The following is a 24,102-nucleotide window of genomic DNA, read 5'->3' as shown; positions in this document are numbered from 1 at the left end:
GACACAGAGACAATCAGTGCAATCAGAGAACCTGATGGAAAGAAACATCTTTTCCAATCTGCTTCCTTAAAGTTGAGCCCACAGAGTCAAACATTATCAACTTGTCCCGATAGAAAATGCAAATCACCTCCAACCACATCCCTGTTGAAGCTGTTTACCACATTTGGTGTGTCTTATAGAACTGACCTTTAGATCATATTACTATAATCAAGCAATAATTCTTTAGTCTATCTTTGCATACTGCACAAATCCCTTTGAAATTGTTTAACATATTCTGTACATCCAAATCATTTGTAGCAAAGGATATCTTGCAAAAGTGACACTTGAGCTGAGAGTTTCTGTAAACGTAGACAAATGAATGAAATAATAAAAAAAAATGTACAACTGATAAAAATGAAAAAGCTATGGCAGTTTCTTCTCCTCAACACCTGAGATTATTCTCCACAATGAGACATGAGGTAACGGTGTGCTGATTTTCAGGATTATTGTTTCTTGTTTGATAACTATTTATTTGTGTTTGAATTTTCCCCTTTAAAGAGCATTTAGACAAAAAAAATCTGTGGGAGATAAATATGCGGAGTCAATGACTGTATCCCATTCTGTTTTATCACATAAACTAATCCTTTTTTTGTGGTGAGGTTCAAAACACAGAAAACTAACATGAACAAAAGAAATAGAAACAATCCAAGTCACCTTTAAGAGCCACGATGAGGCGCACTCAGAAAGAGAAGCTATTGTTGAGCTTGACACGTACTTCATAATGAACAGATGTTGGATTTCATTTCGCAACGTTTGCACCGCTTATGGCTGATTCTGCAATGACCTGCAGACATACACCAGCTACAGTACACGATAAACTGCTGTGTTTTATTTCCTCTTTGGTGCTAACAACAGATCCTGCACTTTTTTATTTTATTTTAACAACTTTTTTTCCCCCTTTGTCTTAATATGACTGAAGTTATGGGGCACCGTCACATGTTTTAATTTCTGTATTTGATAAGAACTCAGAGGAAACTACACTTAAAGTAACCCTTACATACTATTCATTAGAACTGGAAGACAGAACATGCTTTAAAGAGAGCAATTCATGTACAGTTTGAGTGTATTATTATGAATAATAAAGTAACATTTTGTTGGCAGTTCAATGGACGTATGATGTTAAGATCTTACATTTCAGGTCGACACTGATATTCAGTGGTTCAAGTCAAATGTAGGATGGATGTTTGAGGTTCAATGATAGGTAGTTGTTCATACACTCTTGATCTATGAGAGATTTCATAATCAAAAGGTCAAACTAACCCCAGAGAAGAGTACACACTTTGAGAGTAACTTACTGTAGGTTAGACCTGCATTGTTTGTGTCTTGATAGAAGTTGCTGGTTTAAAAGAAAATGAGAAGGAAAGGCGCTTCTTGAGTTGGTGGTTGCACTTTTCATGGTTTGTCTGTCTTGTACATCCATCATCCTGAGCGCTGGATGAGAAGGGGGTAAAGTAGACGGAGGTGAGAAAACATGGAAATGAGGCAAAGTATCTCTGATTCTGCTCAATGATGTATTAAGACCGCATCTTTCATCCGGTCCGTCTGTTTGTTGGTCGAAGAGGGAGAATTAAAATAAGAGTGCAGAGAATTCCCTTCTTGAACATTAATACAATTCTTCAAGTCAGACGTTAAAAATCCCCCCCTGGAACAATCTGATGTGTCTGTCCACCGCTGTTGTGTAAAATCCATCCCTGGCATTCGAGAGGAACATTCAAAGAGTTGTAAAATGCCAGATAAAATAAATAGTTTGATACAAGAGCTTCCATTCAGAGGGTCATTGATGGTAGGAGTGAGGGCGAGCAGGGGATCCTGGTCCAGAGAGGGGTCGATGGATGGGGGAGGAGCTTGGGGACATGTGAGGGCTCAGCTCGCCTGTCTGCAGACGCCACAGCAGTTCCTCGTTGTTGCGACTCAGGCGCTTCTTTTCGTTGCTCTCCTTCTCAACGTGCACCTGCAGGTTGGCATTTTCCTCAGAAAGTTGCCTAAAAACGACACGTAGCATATTTATAAAATAAGACCATACACTTTTGAAGCAGAAAAATATTTTACCTTCAGCAACTTTGTTTGCACTGTTGTCTACATCTTCACTAGAATGCCTTTAAAGCCAACTGACCTGGACACGGCGAGGTTCTTGTCTATTCTTTCCTTCAGGTCCTCGTTCTGCTGCTGCAAGACCTGCACTCTCTCCTCCAGGTACACGTTCTTTTCAGCCTGCTCAAAAACAGAACCGGTGCACAACATTAAATTCTTCAATAACATTTGAAATAAATGTGTGTTAAATACCATGGGTTCACATGGGAGACATACTTCTCCACATAGAAGGGGCTGCATAACTCCCTTCATGTCATTTGATGCAGCGTTACAGAAAATGACTTTATCTTTTTTTTTGTTTAATACTTTTAAAGGCCGCACATTCAGTCAGTTCAAACAAAAAAAGCAGCTTTCTTTTGCTGATTAACCAAAGCAGAAATTTGAAGCCTACTATTTTCTCCAGCTCTGTGATTTTCAGCTCCTGTTGATGAATTTGTTGATTCTTCATTTCCAGAACTTCTTTCAGACTCTTCAGGTCCTCTTCGATGTGTTTATATGGGGCCAAAGCATCCTGGCAACAGCAGAATGCAGTAGTAAAAACAGTCATTCATTCATCAGCCATTTAAACCAAATAAAGAGACTTTTTATAGCTTCTTTCTTGTGATGTATGATGCTGTAGTTACCACTATCTGCTCATCTGTGCTCCTACGCAGAGCTTCTTCGAAGCGCTTTGCTCGATCTCTGAGGCTTCGGTTCTGAAACGTCAGCGTGTCCACCTGATCCTGGTGAAAATGGGGATGTTAACATACATGTCAGTTATACTCATAACAACAGTAAACATATTAACATGTTAGTATAAAACAAATTGTTTTAAGGAGATATTTTTACCTGTAGTGACAGTCTGATCTTTACAAATTCTTCTTCCAGAGACTTTGTCTGCTGTTCATGGGCCATCTTCAGATCTGACCCCATAAGATAACAGTTTATTAGCTGTCTACATCTGCAGCAATTCAGTGAGTACAGCAGTGGATGAAATAGTTTGCTTACTCTTCACAGTCCTGGCGTGCTCCTCCTGCAGAGTGGCCAGTGTGTCATTGTGAGCCGTCTCCATCTCCATCAGTGAAGCCTCATGGTTCTCACTCATCTCCTCAATCTGAGGCCAAGATTTAAACACACGGTTTCTTTCTTACAAACATAAACACACACCGGTGCGTGCAAACACACTAAGGGTGAGCTATTCTATACATATATCAGCATGTGATTGCAAGATTTGTAGCACAGGGATGGAATTTTGGAGTCAGAGGTCAGAGTGCTGTTGTCCAATCACATACAGTATTAACCTGCTTTGGCTGTATGCTGGTAAAAAGGCCATATGGAAAGTGAAAGAGGTTAAATGCATTTACTGACATGAATTCCTGGAACCAATTGGATATCATTGGATGACGTGTTTTTTATAAAATACATTGTAACAGGTGTCTGCTTAGAAGTTCAGATAACACTTTGAGGCATCATCATCACACACACACACACACACACACACACACACCTGCTCCTCCTGTTTGAATTGCAGCTCCTCCAGCTCTCCTCTGTGCTCGGCCTGCAGGCTCTCCATCTTGGCCGTGTGCTGCGCCTTCAGCCGCTCCTCCAGCGCGCCCAGCTCCCTTTGCTGCTTCGCCCGCAGTTCCTGCAGCTCCGCCTCGAAACGACGCTCCTGTTCCTCCTTCTCCTGCTGCAGTTTCTCCCAGTGTGCCACACTGAAAGCTGCAACACAACAACGAGTTTAGCTTTGTTCAGTTTCAAATCAATATCCCAGATGAAAAGCATTTAACCACCTGTTATTCTGTTGACCTAATCTTATTTGAATCATTTATTATATGAATTTTAGCTGGATGTTGATATGTGTTTTTTGATCATTAATACTGTTAAATTGTTGAACTCTTTATGTTGACTTTGTGTTTTTTTTATTTGCTCTTATGTTCAAGCATTTCTACAGTGTTTAGTATATTTCGATCAGCAGAGTGGACTCCCAGGGCCAATTCCACCCCCCCAAAAAAGCAGTGAATGACTCTCCTCTGCTCCCTGTGGTGCCATATCTGTCATGCTATAACCCACTTACCCACTTCATCACTGATTCTGGCGAGCTCCAGGGACAGTTCCCTCTCCTTCACAAAGGCGCTCTCACTCTGAAACACAAAGATAGACAGCAGTGAACACCTATGGCCTGTACAGCGATATCTGAAACACCCACACTGTAAGACTTTGAGGGGAAGTGATGACACAGATTCAAAATAATTCCAGATTCTGAGGACAGGAACTTTATCCTCAGTTTCTACACTCCCTCCTGCTCATTACGCTCTGACAATGGAAGGTGTCTGATCCAACCTTCACAACAAGGCCCTAAATTGGTAACTAGACTCTTGTCCTCTGTCGCCCCCCAGTGGTGAAACAAACAATGAAGATATTCAGGGTGGTTTTGATGCTCATTAGAACTCTTAAGAACAGCTGTCGATGTTGTGCTTTGCCTCTGTCGCCTGCCTGTCAGCACCTGTCAGTCTGGTCGAACTTCGAGTTGTTCCTTTGCACTTACTGACCTTGATTACTCCTCTTTAGATCTTTGCTTGTGTTGTACCTAATACAATTCAATTCAAAAAACTTTATTTGTCCCCAGGGGGCAATTCAAGGGCACACTGTGCATCACTGGTACATACGCTCTGATTGTAGGATTTTCCCCCATATCAGTGTATGAGGATAAACAAGCAAAAGTTATACGGCATGATACAACAGCGCTGCACTGTTTTAGTTTATCTATGCTATGTAAGAGATTGTTTAAATAAACCAGAGAAACATGAAGAGGAATGATAGAAAATCAACATGTACATTCAATGGTTAGAGATTTAAAATATTGCATTTTGCAAAAGCGTATCAGCAAAGTATTATCATGTTAATTCTCCAAGATGTCTGACATCAGAGTGGCTGAGGCCATGAAGTCGTGATGAAACATGACAATTAAACTCCTGTGTATGAACTGCTAATTAAGCACAACAAAATACTGCACTGATTAAAGTGTACGCCAAGATATTAGATGTGCAGCTTGTTGCTTACAGATCACTAAATGTCAAAGGGCAAAGCGTGTCTCATTTTGCTTCAGACAGAAGCATAAACTACATTACAGTTTGACATTACATAAACTTCACCATGGAGCAAGAGTCGGCAGTAAGAGTCAACTGCACCATTTGTGGATATGCTCAAATAAAAAAAAATGACTGTATTTCATTCAGCATTATCCACTCGGGACTCCTCCTGACTATTGATCACAACATTAAACACAAAGTAAAAGAGCTCCACAGACTGTTGCTGTGAGACAAATCAGAGATCACACAGCAGAGAAAACAAAGAGATAGAAACATGGAGCTGAGGGTGAAATATGTATGAGCCTCATGAAGTCTCAGAAGAAATGATGTCAGCCTCTAAAAGGTCTGCACACATAAAGTCATCAGGGAGACACTGCTGTGACATCATGAGCGATGAAGGATGGTCAGCCGCTTTTTTTCATTTCTTACTCTGCAGCTCCACCTCTGCTCCAGCCCATCATTTCCTCTGTCCATGCCCTAACGCCTCCCCCCACGCTTAGATCTCCAGGGAGTTATGTGACACGCATTCTAATTTATCTGTCTTTATTGAAGCCTCACCAAGGCAACATGATCCCTATTTATAACTGCAACTGATTGGTTGCATTATTGATTATACTTGGGCTTATTTCTGTGAACCTTGTTTTGTTTGTAACATCAGAAAACAGTTTAAAAAGATATTTATGATCAATCAGAATCTAGGTTTGTCCATCTTTTATGAGATTTTCATAAAATTATCTGAAGATTGATGTCCCTCTATTTCTATCAACCAATTTCACATTTACATTTTGCCTCCGAAAATATGTACTTATTACATCAAGGCTCCTTGATCTGGAAGAGTCCTGCGTTAGTAGGACTGTAAACAATGTGCAGCTGCTTTGTTATTTGGACTTTTTGTTCAGAAGAGATTCATACTCCGCTGGACAGAAATAAGCAGCCATGACAGCATGAATTTCATAAGCAAAGTAATGACATGATTGAGGTGGATGAGAAATCTCAGCCTCATGTGAGTTTGTCCGATACAGAATGTACAGTAACATACTGTAGGTACAGTAAGGCACAATGTGTACAGTTACACAGAAACCTCAGCAAAGCATTCGTATGTTATGTAATATCCCGCAAAATCTTAGAGAAAAGAAAGAGGGACAGTGCGACACACAGCTCTCTTTGACTCAGCATAATCCTGCAGCTTTTCACTCTCCACCAGCTCTGTCTCCAGGAAACAAGTGAATATTATGCTGCTCTAGACTGATACACCCCCCCCCCCCCCTTCTAAACACACACATGCGCACAACCACATAAAGAAATCCTCTGTGCTGAAGCAAACCTGCTGCCTGCAGAAGATGCTGCCTTTACCGTTTGGTCCAGACAGCGGAGAGGAGAGAAAAGGAGCCGACAGCAGCAATGGCCCATACCGGGCGAGTACACAACAGCATCTCTGGCAGCACCGATGACGGATGAGAGAACCAGAAAGGTAGAGAGAGAGAGAGAGAGAGAGAGGGAGGGAGGGAAGGAACCAGGCGGGGGAAGGAGAGGGGAGGAGAGATGGAGAGATGGAAAGACGGAAAGCCTCACCTCGTTTCCTGGTTTGCGACCGGCATTTCTCCTGCTGGAACAAAGACTGGCAGACCCAGCCCAGCTCTGCCTGCCCTCCCCTTAGAGCCCCGCCAGCACACTCATATCACATTCACATGAACGGCAGGGTGCAACACACACATTCACACACACATGTGATGCCTCTTGGATCTTTTAGAAAAAAAAAAAAGAGTGGGAGGCGGAGAAGATAGGGGGAGGGAGACGATCAATAAGTGGCCAATTATCTTCTCTGTTACTAAGCTCAGAGGAAATAGCTTCATGTAAAGATTTTAATACACAACTCATAGTATGATGTCCATACTGCAACTTCAAATGGAAAGTCTCAAGCTAAATATTGAAGTTGTCCTTTGTTAATACATAGTTTAAACTTAATGTTAATGTGGTAATGTTCATGCATTGGTCCATTAGTCTTTTGTTATTTCTTCAATCATTCTTGTTCAAGCACCAAAGCCTTCATCCAGACTTATACAGTATATGCAGAACTGAATAGAGACTCAATAGATCCCAATATCAGGAGGAGGTCCATGGAGGAGAGATTGAAGCCTAGCTAGCTCCGCCCATCACAGCCATCGACCCAAAACTACAACATCAGAGCCAGTTGGGGGATGAACCAGGCTGTGTTTGAGTCTGGCTATCTGTTTAACTCTATATTAGGCTGATATATTTTAAAGTCGTCCTCCTGTCCGACCTTTAGTTCTGTTGGTGTCTGACAAACAGCCTCTCTAAAAGCACAGCGAGGTCCAGCTCTAATCTTATTAATCTCCTCCCACTGTAGAGCAGGACCTGTGGGTGGGGCCGGGAAATGGATGAAATGATGAAGAGGACCAGGAAAGGGCAACAAACAAGCGCTTCATCCATCCCAGGTTTGAGATTCAGAAATGTCAGTTACAGTGTGCGGGCAAACTCTCTGTGCCACCAGAGACTGGTGAGTTTGAGACTTTAATCAATTATTATCTTACACAACAACAATGAATTAATGAGTTTCATCATTGACAGGCATTTGAAATGTTTATCAGTTGTAGGAAAAACCCAGAATAAAATGCCACACAGCGAAATCAAATGCATTTCATACACATCCAAAAATGGAATCCTTAACTAGTCGACAGTATCTCCCCCACAGTGTTTCGCAGACACATCCTGCTGCTTCAAAATGATTCACAACATATTCAAAAAGCCACAACAATCAGATTTTAAAGCAAGTGCCAGTTCTTTGTGAACAGAGGAACACTAACAACAAAAGGCAGATGCTGCAGGTGTCCTTCGTGCGAGCAGACAAATCGCACTTTGTAATTTCACTCAGAAGTCTGCAACAGCTTTCCCTTAATAGTTTTTAAAAGCAAGGCTGTGTTTGCTGATCTGAGAGACGGCTGTGAAGTGAAATAGTAAATAATCCATGATGCAAGTTTGGGGTTTTCATTTTCAATTCCAGGATCAGCGTGTTTCAGAGTGTTTTAGTATATCAGGAAAAACAAAGCAGGTGAATTGCTTTGGATGGTTTATGAAGTTATGGTATTAAAACAATATAATGCAGAGGCGTAGGAAGTTGATGTGTCAGATAATAAAAACAACAGAACCCTTCTCAGCTTACATTCTGAGAAGTAAACTTTAATGTAACGCTTCCAAAGCAAAGCTTCCTTAAGAGAGGAAAGAGGGGGTTTCACACCTGCCTTACTTCAGCCCCGCCTTGAAAGACAGTCTGACACAAGTTATACTTCTTGCTTTAATATCTAGAAGTCTTGTGTTCCAGAGCTATGTTGCATCCTACCTTGAGACAGAAGTGCTGGGTTGTGATGCTGAACACATCCATGCATAGGGACGCCTTCTTTAACTGGGCCTGCAGGCTCTGCAGCTGCAGCTCCTGCTGCTCACAGCGTTCACGCAGACGCTGAATCAGAGCGCGGTCCAACTCCTGGTTCCTTTCAGTCTGAACGGCCCCACAAACGCTTGCACGAACTGCAGGCAGTTATAACACATTTTTTATAATGTAAGTTCAAATGTAAAAAATCTAGACACTTCCACTCCTAAGTAGATCATATTTAAAAAGTAGTGTCACACATGTATTCTGTATTCTAGGAAATATTTGTTTCAGCAAAAAATCTTGTTTGGACTGGTTTAGATAATTAAAGAATGAGTAGAACAAAAACAAACTACAATCTACACAACACAAATGTTGCATTGCATGGCCATGCAACAGAAAATTAACCAATGATAGTTATTAGTGTTGCATAAGTTATTGATTAAAGAAAAAACAAGCATTAGCTGGTCTCAGGGACTTTAGTCTATTTTTTATCACTGTAAGTTGTTATCTTATCACTGTAAGTTGTTTGGAACTAAAAGCCAACTGAAGGTACAATAATTATTGCATTCATATTGTAAATTACTTTGCTTCCTTCACATTTCTTTTCACAAATCAAATAATCAAAATTAAACTAGCAAGCAGCTTTGTTGAAAATAAACTGCTGACTTGTTCTCGTTATCTGACCCTGCAGGATTTCTACCAAAGGAGTCATTCTAGCATTACGGCTACTGTTGCTTGTTGCTATGGCAACAGCAGGCTGTCATGGGTCTTGTAATAAAGTGCTGAGGGGAAGAGGCGGATGAGATGTCTGCAAAATTTAAAGCTACAGTACAGGTTGGAGATGTTGTACCATCGAGCCTTTTGTTTTACTGCACCAAACAAACAGACACACATTACTACAACACCTTCTCCCTGAATTTAATTCCCATTTCATTTTTAGAAATTGAGGTTGTAGGTTAACGCCGTGGGCGCACACAGTTTGAGTTAACATGCACTCACAGGCTGCAGTACGATCTCTAAGACTCACCAGGAGACTGGGGTTTAGGTGAAACTACTGCAAATCTTTTCGGAGAGGACTTGGGTGGCAGTACAGCTTCAATGTCCTTCTGCATCTCTTTCCTAGAGGCTGAAAAGGAAAGAGAAATGTTGTGTTTCAAAACACACAGGCACATTTGAAATACAAGAAATCACTCCTCACAGTGTAAGTGTGGGTCAAAAGAATCAAACTATCAATTGAGATATACCACACTTCTTTGTTTCCATTCAGGTTAAACTGCTTGAGAAGTATGTTAGTGAGACACAGTTGCCACTAGCTGGAGCTGCCGCTTCACTTGCTCCTGCAGATTCACTGTGTGACCACTGGATGGTGTTCATGCACCACATTGACACAGGCTCAGAGGTATACAAACTAACAACAAACACGCTTCATCAGCGGAGAGGAGCACACATATTGATTTGTAGCACTGCTGTGATGCAATGCTAAGCAACAGTTAGAATCGAACAAAAGAAGCAGTGTTCAGGATGTTATCTGTGTTCTGTACAAGTTTCCTTACACTCATTTTGCAACAAAAACATATATTTTACACCTAGAAAACAGAGGTAAAATTCAGATGAGATTTAATCCGAAAAAAAAAATCTCCAATCACTCCTATTGTTGTTCTCCTATTATATTGTGTCTCGACAGCTCATTACATGAGGAAGCACGCTAATTCACAAACAGCACACCTGCATCTGAAAGGTACACAGGTTTACTTTCTTCCTGCTCCGTTAACATAGAAAAATGCACATTGAAGAAGTCATTGCTGTGAATTACAGGCAGAAATGGAAACACTCATGAACACTTCAGAAAAGGACTTTTAACTGGGACTACATTTTTTCTCTGGTGCTCAACATGCACATTACATGTACTGTATGAACTGCAGGCAGGGTGTTGCAAGGGCGTACCGAGCGGGGAGCAGTGCTGCTGTGGCAAACTGCGACGCTGCAGACTGGGGGCGTTTGGAGGCTGCAAGCGGCTCTGAGCAAGGGAAGTGTCCGTGGGGGGCGCTGTAGCTTTGTGAAGAGGTGTGTCATCACTTCCAACTCCGGGATCTGAGGAGAAGTAGAGAAGCCAAAAAAAACCCAATAACACATAGTCAGAGACTTTTTCTTTTTGTTAGTTGAAAGTAACCTTTTGGTATAAGAATGACATACAGGCTAAAACTTTGTCCTTAGTGCTTAAAGCTGTAAAGACCACCGCCAGACATATTCAATTTAAACTAAAGAAACCTTGAGGCAACATTAGGGCAGGGTTTGAGTGACTCACACTGATTCAGGTGTTGAAGCTGTTTCACTGTAAGACAGTTGCTGGTTTAAAGGTAACTTTGATCTCTCCGTACAGTTTGAACATTTCCTCACATTCCTGCATTTGCTTTTTCTCACACTTTCAAAATGTACTTTGTTGCAGCAGCAGCAACAGGTTTAAGTGTTTTCACTGTTTGTGTTAGCATTTATCTCGACTGTTTCTTGGACGTTTATTAAACACATTCTGGGACATGCTCGAGTCCCCTTTTTTTATCAGTGAAAAAATGATATAGTCAGCACGGTCCTTCCTCTTCATCCACAATATGCTGTGTATTGATACTGACTGTACTGGAATATTCTTGACAACTAACGCTTTTTGTGTATATTTCATGTATTTCATTTCCTGTCTTCTTTTTTATGACCAGAGCTTAATGCTGTTTATCAAAATTGACAGTATAAAACAAACCTTGTGGAATTGTAATGATAGTTTGAATTCAAGTTTAGAATGCAAAATAATCAAACGCTCAAGTCACTGTATTCCTTTGAGAGTAATTATTTTTAAACTGGATATTCACAAGGACAGGGAAAAGTAACAGATCGCTGCAAACATCTTAATTATTCATAACAGCTGTTAAAATGCCGCTAGCTTTCTGTGGAAATGAAAGGCTTTGATTCATAGACAAACTGAGGCTGGAGGAGTAGTCCTTGAAAACAACCTCACAAAGAACAAAGAGCAGGGAGATCTTCACTGTTGTTTCATGTTAACCAATAATGTTGTTTTCTTTATAAGATTTCTCCAGGAGGAACTCTAAACTGTTTCTGGATTCTATCACTCCACAGACCTTTCAGCACTTTGGTTTAATCTGTACCTGTAAGAGAAAGTGCTCACATTACTGATCATTACTGATCATAAAATATTCAGCCCCTCAATCAATACCAGTGCTGACACATGCAGCACCTGAAAGACCCTCAGCAGACTGTCAGAGGGCAGAAGGACAGGTCTGTAACCTTGAATAAATAAGTCAGAGGATGGTACGAAGAACCAAATGTGAGGGATTAATCAACAACCCACTGCGGAACAGTTTACAACACAAATTCCGATTGGAAAAGAGAGCATTAACATTTCCTGTCGTCAGAATGCCCGGAGTAGCTGTGAAACCTCCGCTGGTATCACAGAGTCTCTCCTCACTGCGACACAGACTGAATTCACCTGGGAGAGTCAGCAGAAGCTTTTTTCTTTTTCCAACAGCCTCTCTAAATGAGGCAGAGTCAAGAAGCTGATTGGCTGAGCGGGGAGGATGACTCACTCGGCTAAACGTTTGTTTCTCGCCTGCATGTACAGAACAAATCCCTCCTCTGTTGTAAGCTTCCTGTGATCAGAACTACAGCAGCAAGAGGAAGCAGCTCGTCTCTGCTGGTGACTAATGCACAAGACATAAGAACACTCGACTATCACTGACACGCGTTCTGATTATTTTGATTACAGCCACTGATTATTCTCTTAAAATTCTCTCATCTCTCATCATCTCATTCTCTCATCTCACCCAAGTTGCTCATATATTGAAAACACATTAAGACTGATATCTTAACCATTTCTTTCTGATTTGTTTGATACAATTTCATTTCGATTACCCAACAGAAGTCGACATGTGATGTAAAATAAGACCGCAGCAGAACACCTATCTGTGAAGAAAGTTTTAAGCTTTTGGAAAATAGCAGGAAACCATTCACAAGAATTACAATTTATCTGCACAGGTACCTCACATATCTAAAATGATTAAGGATAATTCAAAAAGGTGCCAGTTATTAACAGGTGATATACTGAGCTTTGTGGGAGGGGGGAAGTGTCTGCTGGTCTATTCTCCTGCAAGACGTAACAGGGACAGGACTCTTCAAATGGAAAAGAGACTTTTCTTTCAGAACATGCCTCCGAGATCTGTGCTACTTCATCTGCTGTGAAGTTGGTTGTGCACAACATATATTTGGATTAAAAGGTACTTTACATTTAGCAGCTGCATCATGTCTAAAACGTGTCTGAAAATACAGAGGAGGCTCGTTTTGCCGGATAGAATCCGGAGGAAGCCCGCAGACTCCCTCTGAGTTTACTACACAAATGATTTTGATATCTCAAAGACATCCTGATGTGCTCACTCTCAGTCACAGCTTTCTTATAGATTGCATCCTCGATGGATGTGGCTACAGTTGAGGCATACTAATAGAACATCTCTGTGTGAGCCAACAGCCTGAAGGAAAACACTGCTGTGCAAGCTGCCAGTCATACAGTATAGTATATACTGTACGCTGTCTGGGCTGCTCCAAAGCATTTCACTTGCGGGTAGACAATTTAATACCACATCAATATAATTACATTTTTCCTTTTTGAAAAAATAAATAAATAAAATAAATAAATAAAAAATAACAGCTCCTCAGAGCAGCTTAACAAAGAGACAAAGCCATAAAAGACACACTTAAATGACTGCATACGTTTTCTCCAGAATCAGTGTTACAAACGGCACAAAGAAACAACTGAAGGCGTAAAGGATGGGAGCTGAAGCAATGAGTGAAATCATTATCAAGCTAGACCATAGTGAAAGGTTGGGGAGACCCACAGGCCAGGAAGAGGCTGGTTAGAGGTGTCAGGTTAAAAAAAAAAAAAAACAACTTCACAGGTTACTCTGTCATAACACACCCTGAGTCTCTCTGAACCACAGGCTCTTTCATTTCAGATAATAAATAGAGAGGCAGAGACATCTCCTGACTTGTGAAGCAGTTATGGCGTTTTGGGGTGTGTGTGTGTGTGTGTGTGTGGGAGGGGGGGGGGGCACCCTGCTGTTTTTCTTCCAGCAACTAAAGAAGTTGTCTAAATCCAGACGGCCAGAATGAAACAGATAAGATGGAGAGGAGGGAACATGAGCAGTCAGCTGTGGAGCAAATGTGGAAACACTTGAGCGAGGAAATCATTAACTCATCATCATCATTCTTGCTAATCAGCACAGACAGCGACTTCTGCTCTTCTGTACATACAGTCAAATCCTACAGAATGTAAAGATTAACGTAACTTCTTTTTGCAATCACATTATTTGAAAATGTCTGTATTTGGCAGTTTGGATAAATCCTAACCTTTTCTATGTACTTTTATTGTAAAATCTACTAAATATGTAAAGGGAAAGTAAAACTGTTTAAAGGTGCAATCTTTCTGACTCAGCCCAAGAGGATATATAAGGATTGATTTCAATCCAAAAGAGGAGGAAGAGAATGATTTCTTTTATATCATGTCTTGTCATTTTTCATACAATAGTTGGTTTGAGTCAGCACCATGAAAAACTGAATCTGCCGTATCAATGACAACGTCCCAGCTGGTTCTGACTCATGTCGAATGTCTCTATTCCACACAGAGATAATGCCAGCTGAATTTTCCAAGAACTGATTCCTCTGAATGAACGCAGCGGGATGTTTGTGAGAGGTGGTGTTGGACTGAGCAGTCTGGTCTGATCCTGATAAAGTGCTGCAGCACACAGGCTGTGGAGCAGCATGCAGAGGGAGGAGAGACTTACAGACTTCTTCATCAAAGCTGCTGTAGTTCTGCAGTTTATAGCACCTACTTATAAAGAAGGGAGAATTGTAAGGAAATGTGTGGTTGTTACTATGGTTACTGAGGCAGCCCCAACTACAGTTGAGTCTGTCTGATGTATGAAATACTTTCCTTTTATGAAGGCGTTATTATGTCAGGTGAAGTACTACAAATGTGACCCTGAATCATCTGAGTGTGTGCAGACAGGAAGACTCACGCTCAGCAGATCTGCTGGGATCACTGTGACTGCTGGTGTTTGACTGGTTACTGGACACAGACGAGGCACTGGGAGTCCTGGTGAAGCCAAAGGTGGCCAGACGGGCAGCTGGCAGGGTGGAGAAACCCGGGGCACGGAGACCAGACTGGCCTGCTTTGAGCAGGATGCTCTTCGTGGTGGTCTCTGGACCCCTTTCTGCTGACCTCTTTTGTTCTGTTGTAAACAAATGGAAGAATATGAACGGACACAGAAGCTATAGGTGACTCGCAAGATACACTTTGTTTTGTTACTTAGTTTTATTCAGTATTTCACTTTTTCCTTTTCTTATAGCATTTTAATTAATCATCTTAATTGTCTATTTGATAATTTACTAAATGAAACAAAACAACATTTCTCCCAACCTCAGAACAAAACGAAGATAACATGAATGAGAAATGATAAGTAACAAAAACAGAAACATTACACATGTAATATTGATATAGAAGAAGGCACAAGATTTATTAATGACATCGGAAATGTTTTACTAATTAGACACCAATCACATCTGCTCTGATGAGTAAAAGAATCATTCATGCTGTCACTAATCCCATGCTGGTATCAAGATGACAAATATATGACAACCTTCACTGAGTGAGGAAATCTCCATTAAGACCACAACACCATATTTTGAGCCTGACTTAGTTTGAATATGAGCAGTTAGAAATATGCAGCGAACATTTCTAGGATGCATGAGTTGAATGTTTGCCAAATGATTTGCACTTCAAAGAGATTAGGTGCCAAAAGTCGAGCCTCATCCACGACAAGAGAGACACCATTCTGCAAGAATATAAATTCACTGCAGCTCAATAACAACAGATCTGGGTTTACATTCAAAAGTAAAAAAACAATGGTTTAAAAAGCTCTTATAAAATCTTATTCCTGCGATAGGACTATAAAAGTCACATAAACTGTTTCACTTATTTCACAAAAAAAGAGCAAACCTTATGAAAAACCTGTCAACTACTCTTTACAATGATATACTGTCATGTGTAGCCTAATTGCTGGAAACAAGTCATGGAGAACTGTTGTTGACACTTCAAAATTTAACAAAAAAACTCAATGAAATCTCACCAACACTGAGTTCATTCGATCTCTCATCTGAAGTTTACGATCTCACCTGCATGGTCCTGGTGGCCCTGGGTGGACGCTCCGGCTGTCTGAGCAGAATGACTTGGAGCCACTGCTGACCTTTGACCTGTATGCTGACTTCTTGTCTTGGCTGCAGGCTGCCTGGTGACGGCCCCTAACCCCAGTTGAGGCCTCAGAGCTCTTGGGGAGCGGTACACACTGCCTCCTTCTTGGACAACATGCTGGTAAGAGACATGAGTCAATAGTTAGTCAATGATCATCACAGACAAACATTGTACTACTTAATAATTTGTAATATTACAGATTGTTGATTAAGGGACATGATGAAGAACTTTATTTGACTGTGAATTAGGCAACTTTAAAAAGAGTTTCGGATACAGCTGTTACAGAAAAACACAGAATCTCACTAGATATTTATCTTTAGCTCCCCGCAAGGAGACAAAACAAACCGATTAAAGAAACTTAAGAGACTCAGCCTCCGCCTAACTAACTTTGTTTTATGTGAGTCGCTCAAATCTAAAGCTCCTTTCTCACCTCTTGGAGATATTTCTCAGACATATCCTCATGAAAACTGTCTGACTTCCTAGTCTGCCTCTGAGCGATGGTGCTGCTTGGAGGTTTCATTCCAGTCACAGCCATGTCTGGAGGGCAGAGTCCTGCCTTCTGCATCTCCTGTCGATATTTATCATACAGCAGGTTGGAGGAGCAGAGCGCCTGTGTGGATTTAGGCTGAGGACCAGCTTTTGGATCTTTCTGAGCTGGCATGCTGGAGTAAGAGGACAGTCTTAGTGACGAGGCCTCCACTGAAGTGTTTGGTTTTGCTTGAGGATTTTTTCGGACATAAGTGATGATTTTTGGTCGGACATTTTTAGGTTTCTGGGGAGGAGAAGACCTCTTGGGCTCAGGCTCTTTCTGCTGAGGGCTGAGCGGTTTGGGGATGCTGCTGCTCAAACTTGTTTTGACCATCGGTTTGACGGTTGGACTGAAACCTCTCTGAGGAGATTCGCTGCGCTCGCAGCTCGGCGCCCTGATGCCCTGGACCTTTGCTGGAGAACCAGGCGGTCGTCTTTTTGGGGAACCGGAGGTAGTTTTAGGAGAAGAAGGAGTTGCTGGTCGACTGGGGCTTCCCCAAGGCTTCCTCCTCTCCAGACTTGAAGAGCTGGAGGTGACCGTGTTCTCAAAAGAGCCCTGCTTCCTCAAAGAGTTATCAAAGGAGAGCTGCTTCTTGAAGGAATTCTCAAACGATGGCTGCTTTTTATAACTCCTGTCAAAAGAGTTTTGTTTTTGTAAAGAGGAATCAAATGATCCTTGTTTCTTCATGGCTTTGGATTCAGTGGATGACTGTGTCCCCTTTGTGCCTGTTCTGGGTGGGCTGAAGTTCACATCAGGTGTCTCATCAGCTTGTGTGCTTTTATCCATTTTAGTGGAGCATTCCTCGTGTGATTTTGTTGCAGTGGGAAAGTCCTTGTGCTCAGTACTTCTCCTTTGATCACATTCTTGCTCTGAATTGGTATTCCCTGCTTTATTTATCTGGTTATTGTTCCTCCTGCTCTCCTCAAGGACATCCTTGCACACATTTCCACTGCTAACTTGTGCCTGGGAAACCAACTCCTCTGAGTGAAGTGTTGAATTCAAATTCATGTCCACACCTTTTCTGTGTTTTGTGCTTTTTCCTGAATAGCTGGAAGAACGATCCCTCTTACTTTTCTCTGTGACGATGCTGCAAGTTTGTGACACCAGAGTCAGGTCTTCTGAGATGGTTGAGTAAGGACCAGAGGCGTTGTGCCAGGAGTCTGTTGTCTGGGTCCTGCCTGCAGTGTCCAGAGCGGTGTCCATGTTTGAAAAGGTAGAGGGACAGGTCACGAAGACATCTGTTTCTGAGCTTAACTGCGTCCTCGATGCCTCTCTACTCTCAGAGACTTGTGAGACACTGGATTCCTGCTCACTGGCACCATGTAGAAGAGATTGCCTCTCCTCGTTGCTCATATTATCTGCTGGTTGTTCTGGTCTGGCTTTGCTGCAGGAGGATGACTGTTCACGAAGCGTCTTCTGTTGTGTCATACCCGCAAAGTCCTCCCCGTCTCTGACCAGGTAGGCCTCGAGCTCCTGACACTCCAGCATTTCGAACTCAGCCAGCTCTGGGTCATCACACTGCGAGTCTGTTCCCCAGATGATGACTTTATCCTGCTCCGATGTTTCAGTCATAAGCCCAGACAGAGTGTCAGCGTCTCCCGTCCTCCTGCCATCTTCTGCCCGGATTTCATTAGCATTGGCATCCCCCTCAGCAAGCACGCCCCCCCGCTGGTTATTATTCTGCAACTCCCCCTCACCTAAGGGCTCTCCTCGATCGCACATTTTGTAAAAAAGCTCTGAGTTTACAGCACCCTCAAGAGCAGTTTTAAAATTAATCATCCATGGCAGCCATCATAAAAAGTCTGTGCGCCCATCCAAGAGTGTTACTCGCGCTGCAGGGGTTTGGAATTCATTTTCATGTCGGTCCAATACGCCAGAGATCAGACTGTTGAACATTATCTCTAATAACCAAGATAGATCATCATGACGTCCAGGGTCTGTATCCTGTTAAACACAAAGATAATAAGGAGTAAACAAAATGATGGAAGACATGACGAGAAGATATTTAACAGGTGGTCGTTCTTTAAGAACCTAACAAAGAATAAAGTTAATATTTTGTTCTACTTCATGAATTGATGATTTCTTTAGTTCATGTGTGATATATGAAATTGGGCAAGCGTTTGTTCAGAGCTCTGAATGGACTATTGTTATGAACTGAACCGTTTTAGCAGAAACCCTGTGGGAGAACAGAGCTCTTACTTTCCCTGATTTGTGCAAAGAAAATCCTCTGAAGGGAATTTATATCTTAGAGGCTCTCGCTTGTACAAAGTGCATCATTGTCTAAGTGAATTCAATGCTTAATTAGTAATATAACAACAGCAAAACACTGGGCTTGGGTGATCATTGAGACCAATGTAACACATCTTGTTCACAGATGCAAGGGGCATAATATGATTCTGTCTGACCCAGTTTCAGATGCAATCGATTCTTTACAAAAAAACAAACCGTAAACCAGGAAAAACGTCATCCAGTGGTTTGTTGACATGATTATCTTAACTGTCTGATCATGGCAGGAAAATGCATACAGGCTTTATCAAGAAGGTGAGAGAGGAGAAAGAAGCCATTCCCAAGAAAACTATGGTATTCTTTTAATTGGTAACCTTAGTTACCCTCCGTCTTAACTCTGACTCCAAACCAAGACAAGACAAACTGCCCTCCAGAACCATTAAACTCACCTCTTTAGAGAAGAACGAGCACAGACTTCAGACCTAAATGTCTCTAAAGAAGTCTTTTGAGAACCAAATCAATCAAGTTCATCCTTGCCAGGAAAAAATGTGGATGATGTTGTTATAAAACCCTACTGTCTCTGCATGGCTCTGTGGCGTGTAGAAAGAGAACCGGTGAGATTGAACTGTCATGTTTTTGGGGGCAGCTTATGTTGTGAAGTGTTTTGCTTCTGTTTAACCATAAACTGTGAATAATCTCAGACCCTGACTTAGATCATCTTTATTCTGCAGCTATGTTATATTCTGTAACTTCTTTTTCTTTGATAAAATGTTGCAAAGACAAAAATCTTTAATAATCCCTACTGGTGAGTTGCTGCTGTCAAAACAATTCACATCCCTGCACTTCTTGTCGACAGCAGGTAAAGATACAACAGCACTTCACTTTCTGACACGAGAACGAGGATCCTTCGCGTTTACTTGCAGAGGAGCTGTGTGGTTGTGACACAGTGACAGCATGCTGCACTGTGACAGACAGGTAGGGGATTCGTCTGTTTGTTCCAACATAACAAAGGAATAATTTCACTTTTTAGTGTTTTAGATAAGGACCACTGTGACCGTCTGCTTATAAAATTTAGTTCTAGCTCCAAATCAAGTGATCTCCACACAGTAAGTCCCGAGGCACTGGTTGATAACATGACTTTCATGCTCCCAAGGGTGGATACATTATGTCAGAAGCATGACATGTGATGAGAAAATTTAGCAACCGAAATGCTTTTTTTGCCTGTATCACAGACTGGCCGCTCATTAAATATTAATGCTCCAGTTTTTAGAACCTCCTGTAAAAACCCAGATTATGAGCAGCCAGCTGTTGTGTTTTCAATCCCTCAGATATTTAGAGAATGACTTTACCATTTTTACAGTCGGTCTAATCCTTCACAGAGGGACACCTTGCGTCTTTTCAATTTGACAGTATAATTCTCGCGGATGTGTCCGGTCCCCCAGTATCGCAAAAAATATTTCACATTCACAGCACATTCAGGTCACGTGCCCAAGTCATTCCTACACTTCCTGCACTGATTGCTATCAGCAATTCCCATCCTATGTAATCGTGTTGGCATCTAGTGATATCTGTGTAATGTTTTATAGTGAATACGTTTCCCCCTGGCCTCTCTGATGTTTTTGCCCATGTTTTAAAGAACATCTAACCACTCGTCATCCTCAATAAGTAGTTGCGAAGTCCTTCTGCCATACCATGCCATGAGAGTGTTGCAGCAATCCCCTGAGGATTTCTTGAACATGTTGTATAACACTGAGGCTTTCTGATTTATCTGAGGTGCCTTGAAAAACTGAGTCAAGTGATTAAGCAATGGCTCTCCATTCTTATATATTATGCAACCGATACAAGTGCATGCTCCATTGCTTCTATTTCCCTTTATGTCTTAATAAAAGATGTCTGCAATTGACCTATTTCCAGAGGAGTCTCATCGAGCACAGTGCTTTATCAGACCCACAGCACAACCTGCACACTAAGTTCACACCTCGCATTCAGCATCGCTATTATCAGCCCTGGGTGTCAACTTCAACTCAGCACCATACTTTAATCTCCAGCTCTCTGCTGTTTCCATAGGAGTTTAATATAAACCTTTCTCACTTGTTGCTTAAAGAGATGTCATAAGGACTGAAAATGAATGAAGCAGAAGAAAACTTGTTTCATACGGCTCTTGGGCATGAGCAGAAATAAACAGTTTGTCCCCTTAACACTCATCAGTAGATAAGTAGCATAAAACCTGACTGACTGCTGCTCCACCTCATCGCTTTTCTCCCCATTTTGATCCGCACAAATTCACTTACACAGCAGGGACCAGCTTCTCATTTCCTTCTTATGAAGACAAAACGGTGCTGCAATCTAATAATAGAGTTTCTTGCATGCTTAGGCAATGAAGGCCACACAATTCATGTGTTTATAAAACACATACGCAATGTCCTCCTTTTTTGTGGAAGAAATGCAAAAAGGGTGCAAGGACAAAAGTGTGTGTTTGAAGCATATAGGCTTACACACTTCACTAAAACGCTGCCTCAGCAGCTGCACTGCAGAACAGAGAGCAGTGAATCTGATTCCCTCATACCTGCCTCTCCCTGCTTTCCTGAAAGAACTCTTACAACACTGTACACAAAGTGTGCAGCCACGAACTCCCAGCTAAAGTGAAGACACCCTGACGAAGGTCCTTCTGTGTCACACGCAGCTTGATGTGATGTTAAATTGGATAAATGAAGTCTTGTTTGAAGAAAGAAAATGAATATATGGGGACAGTTTCTGCTGCATCCATGATTGTGCCTCTGACAGATCAATACATCACAGCCCACTGCACGAAGCAACAGCATCACAAATAAAGCAACGCTGGCTTGCAGAGACATGCAGTATATCTTAATCTATATGATCTAACAAAGACGTATAGAGGAAGTTTAACTTGAGATAACATGGAATATAAGCATCTCTCAGAAACCCATTATGTGTTTTTGCTCAGTTTAATGAGTGTACTCTGACATCCTCTATCTTACCTGCCCTACTTTTCAGCTCAGTTCTGACTGTGGAGTTGATTCATTTCTGCCTCACTGTCCTCCATGCTGGATTGAATTAAAGCACAACAGAGATAATTAGACATTTTAATTTATTTCAACCTCTTTCTCTTCACAAACCTCTGGAGAGGGTCTCAGTCCAGGGAAGGAGCCGAATGTTACAATTCTTTCTGACTGGAAAGATGCACTGTGAGAGACTGAAGAGATATTCTTTACCTCCTTTACTACCACACACATACTCACACGTTGTGCTTAAATGTACATGGAGCCTGTCAGTGGGCCATGTCTCCTCCCTTTTCAATTTACGCTGCCTGGTTGTTTTCCTCTCGAGGTTTTCCTGCTGCTGCAACAGCTGATAATGTGCCTTTGGTGACACGGCCATGGAAGAGGGAGATTGAGGAAATTTATGTTCTCCCTAACAACATGCTTCCCTGAGCATGTTCCCCATCCCCCCATCGTTCTGTTCCTCACCCGGCCATGCACCGCCACCACCTGCCTCCTGATATGCAGCGTGATGGTGAGACCTTCATCACGGCCTCTTCTGAAATCTGTGCAGAGTATGAAAGTAGGTGTGAATGCATGCATTCGGTGGTGCTCAAAAAACCTGGGTTTGTAAACGAAACTGAAGCACCAGCATGTTAAAAAGTCAAAGATCTGAGGCATAGATCAAGGCCTTCATTTGGCCACCAGCTGCTTCACTTGCTGCTTAAACTGGAATTCTCATAAAATATGGAGGATGAGTGAAAATGGAGGCATCAGTCTCCCTCCAATTTTTATGCTCCAGTGGTCCTGACTTCTTTGTGTAACCAACCAAAGCCCACACACAGGATCTCTTATTGACAAGACTTACTAAGGAAATTGGAAAGATCTTCAAAGAGCCTGTTACACCTACTAGTGAGGGGAAACATCCATGCCTGAAAAAAACCACAGTTTGATATACCAATGACTTTTTTTTTTTTTTTTTCAAATTAGATAAAATTAAAATGAATACCAATGATGTTTATGTTCATTCGGAATAATTACCAAGCATCTGCTGATATCTTATAGAGGCCTTGATGAGATATTTTTTACCTTACTGGACCTTTTGCATAATAAAAAAATAACGGGTGCTTTGGATGATTGTGGAAATTCAAAATAATCCAAAATAAATCTTGAACTTCACTGTGACTGCATGCCGTTTATTCATTCAGCTCCTGGTGCCCTCTTCCCCATTTTGCAGTTTCTAAAAATAAATTGCATCCACATCCATGATCCCCAAACAGTAACAAACAAGGAAGCTTTGTTGCTTTAAAGACTAACAGTGAGACACAAAAAAACGAAATAAAGGTGTAAGAACACATCATCTAGGATCTGACCCCTCGTCACACACATATACTGTACATACACTCTGAGGTGTGCACACCTATGGTAGGTGGGTGAGCCCTACCTGTTTTTCTTTCCAGCATGTCAATGCAATAGATCCATTAATACATGCACTGCTGCAAACAATTAGCCAGAGGTTCGAAATTAACACCGTGAACGCAGCAGGAACATCGAGATGATCCGCAGTCTGTCAGCAGATGCAGCAGAGTCAATACATTTAATGATCACGGCCACTGAGAACAGATTAAGAGACAGACACAGACTTAAAGCAGCCTTTACCCGGGCTGTGTGATGGTGGTTCTTACCGTCCAGAAGGAGGTTATCCTGGGAGGAGCTCGGCTCTGAGGAGGAGAAGGAGCAGAGCCAAATGCAGGTTAACTGTGATGAAGAGGAGGCTGCAGCATCGCTGGAAAAAACAGGGAGAGGAAGAGGGAGAGCAGTCCCTTACGCCCATGTCGACACGGACTCAGGACGCCCCCTGCTGGTGATGACATGCATTTATTTTCCAGCTGCTTTCATTATTTAGAGCTGCACTAAGTAACGTAGGCCTACATCAGTAGCAGTTACGTTACAAGAGAAAACAACATAAATACATTAGTAAAGTCAAGATGTTTATTCTGTTTATTTTATTAGAGCTTATTTTGTCGGTTTCTTATTGGCAAATTACGGTTGCCGATAAGGGTTAAATGGTTATCATTGAAATATCTTTACCTGTCATATTTTCCAAAATAAAATATTTAACATGACTACAATGTCAAAGCATATCAATGCAATTCAGCAGAGCTTATCTGTATCTTTCACAAAAGCAGTAAAATCTGCCGAAAACACTCATCACACCAAACCACAGTCAGGGACATGACATGAGGAACAAGAATCATTGAAAGTTACATGGTCAGTTGAGTGTAACTTAAAGAGTGCTTTTCAGCACGTCTGTCTTTGCATTTGTTTGGGAGTTTGCATTGCTTTTGAATGTGCTGCACAATGTGTAAGCACATAGGAAACACATGAAACAGAACCCAAAGTTTTCATACAAACCTTAAACATATCACTCACAAAAAAACAAAGTCCATGGA

The 24,102-nt window shown here is 41.6% G+C and overlaps 1 protein-coding gene across 3 annotated transcripts; it reads right to left on the bottom strand.

Moving 5' to 3' along the window:
- Positions 1–935: 935 nt before the first annotated feature.
- On the bottom strand, positions 936–23,446 carry mtus2b (microtubule associated tumor suppressor candidate 2b). 3 transcript variants are annotated; one of them, XM_079354599.1, is made up of 16 exons: positions 23,335–23,446; positions 21,650–21,715; positions 16,326–18,368; positions 15,820–16,012; positions 14,664–14,876; positions 10,537–10,683; positions 9,620–9,718; positions 8,560–8,747; positions 4,187–4,253; positions 3,617–3,831; positions 3,118–3,223; positions 2,959–3,032; positions 2,754–2,852; positions 2,522–2,641; positions 2,153–2,253; positions 936–2,021 (listed from the first exon to the last, which is right to left on the bottom strand). In XM_079354599.1, exons 3-16 carry the CDS (start codon positions 18,201–18,203, stop codon positions 1,814–1,816), a joined length of 3,708 nt encoding a protein of 1,235 aa, XP_079210725.1. In that variant the 5' UTR covers positions 18,204–18,368; positions 21,650–21,715; positions 23,335–23,446; the 3' UTR covers positions 936–1,813. The 3 variants fall into 3 exon arrangements, with proteins under 3 accessions (XP_079210725.1, XP_079210727.1, XP_079210726.1); XM_079354601.1 differs by having other exon boundaries at positions 2,153–2,250; XM_079354600.1 differs by lacking the exon at positions 21,650–21,715.
- Positions 23,447–24,102: the final 656 nt, after the last annotated feature.

The sequence above is a fragment of the Symphodus melops genome, assembly GCF_947650265.1.
Source record: "Symphodus melops genome assembly, chromosome: 10".
Taxonomy (NCBI): domain Eukaryota; kingdom Metazoa; phylum Chordata; class Actinopteri; order Labriformes; family Labridae; genus Symphodus; species Symphodus melops.
The sequence above is the reverse complement of the archived record's forward strand: the minus strand, read 5'-3'. Positions and strand labels throughout refer to the sequence as shown.

What these genes read in the sequence shown, in the direction of transcription:
- mtus2b (XM_079354599.1), bottom strand. Translation starts at nt 18,203, where the DNA reads ATGATTAATTTTAAAACTGCTCTTGAGGGTGCTGTAAACTCAGAGCTT. An exon ending in CTGAGAAATATCTCCAAGAG is followed by an intron (nt 16,013 to 16,325) that starts GTGAGAAAGGAG and finishes GTCTCTTACCAG; the next exon opens with CATGTTGTCCAAGAAGGAGG. An exon ending in GGGCCACCAGGACCATGCAG is followed by an intron (nt 14,877 to 15,819) that starts GTGAGATCGTAA and finishes TGTTTACAACAG; the next exon opens with AACAAAAGAGGTCAGCAGAA.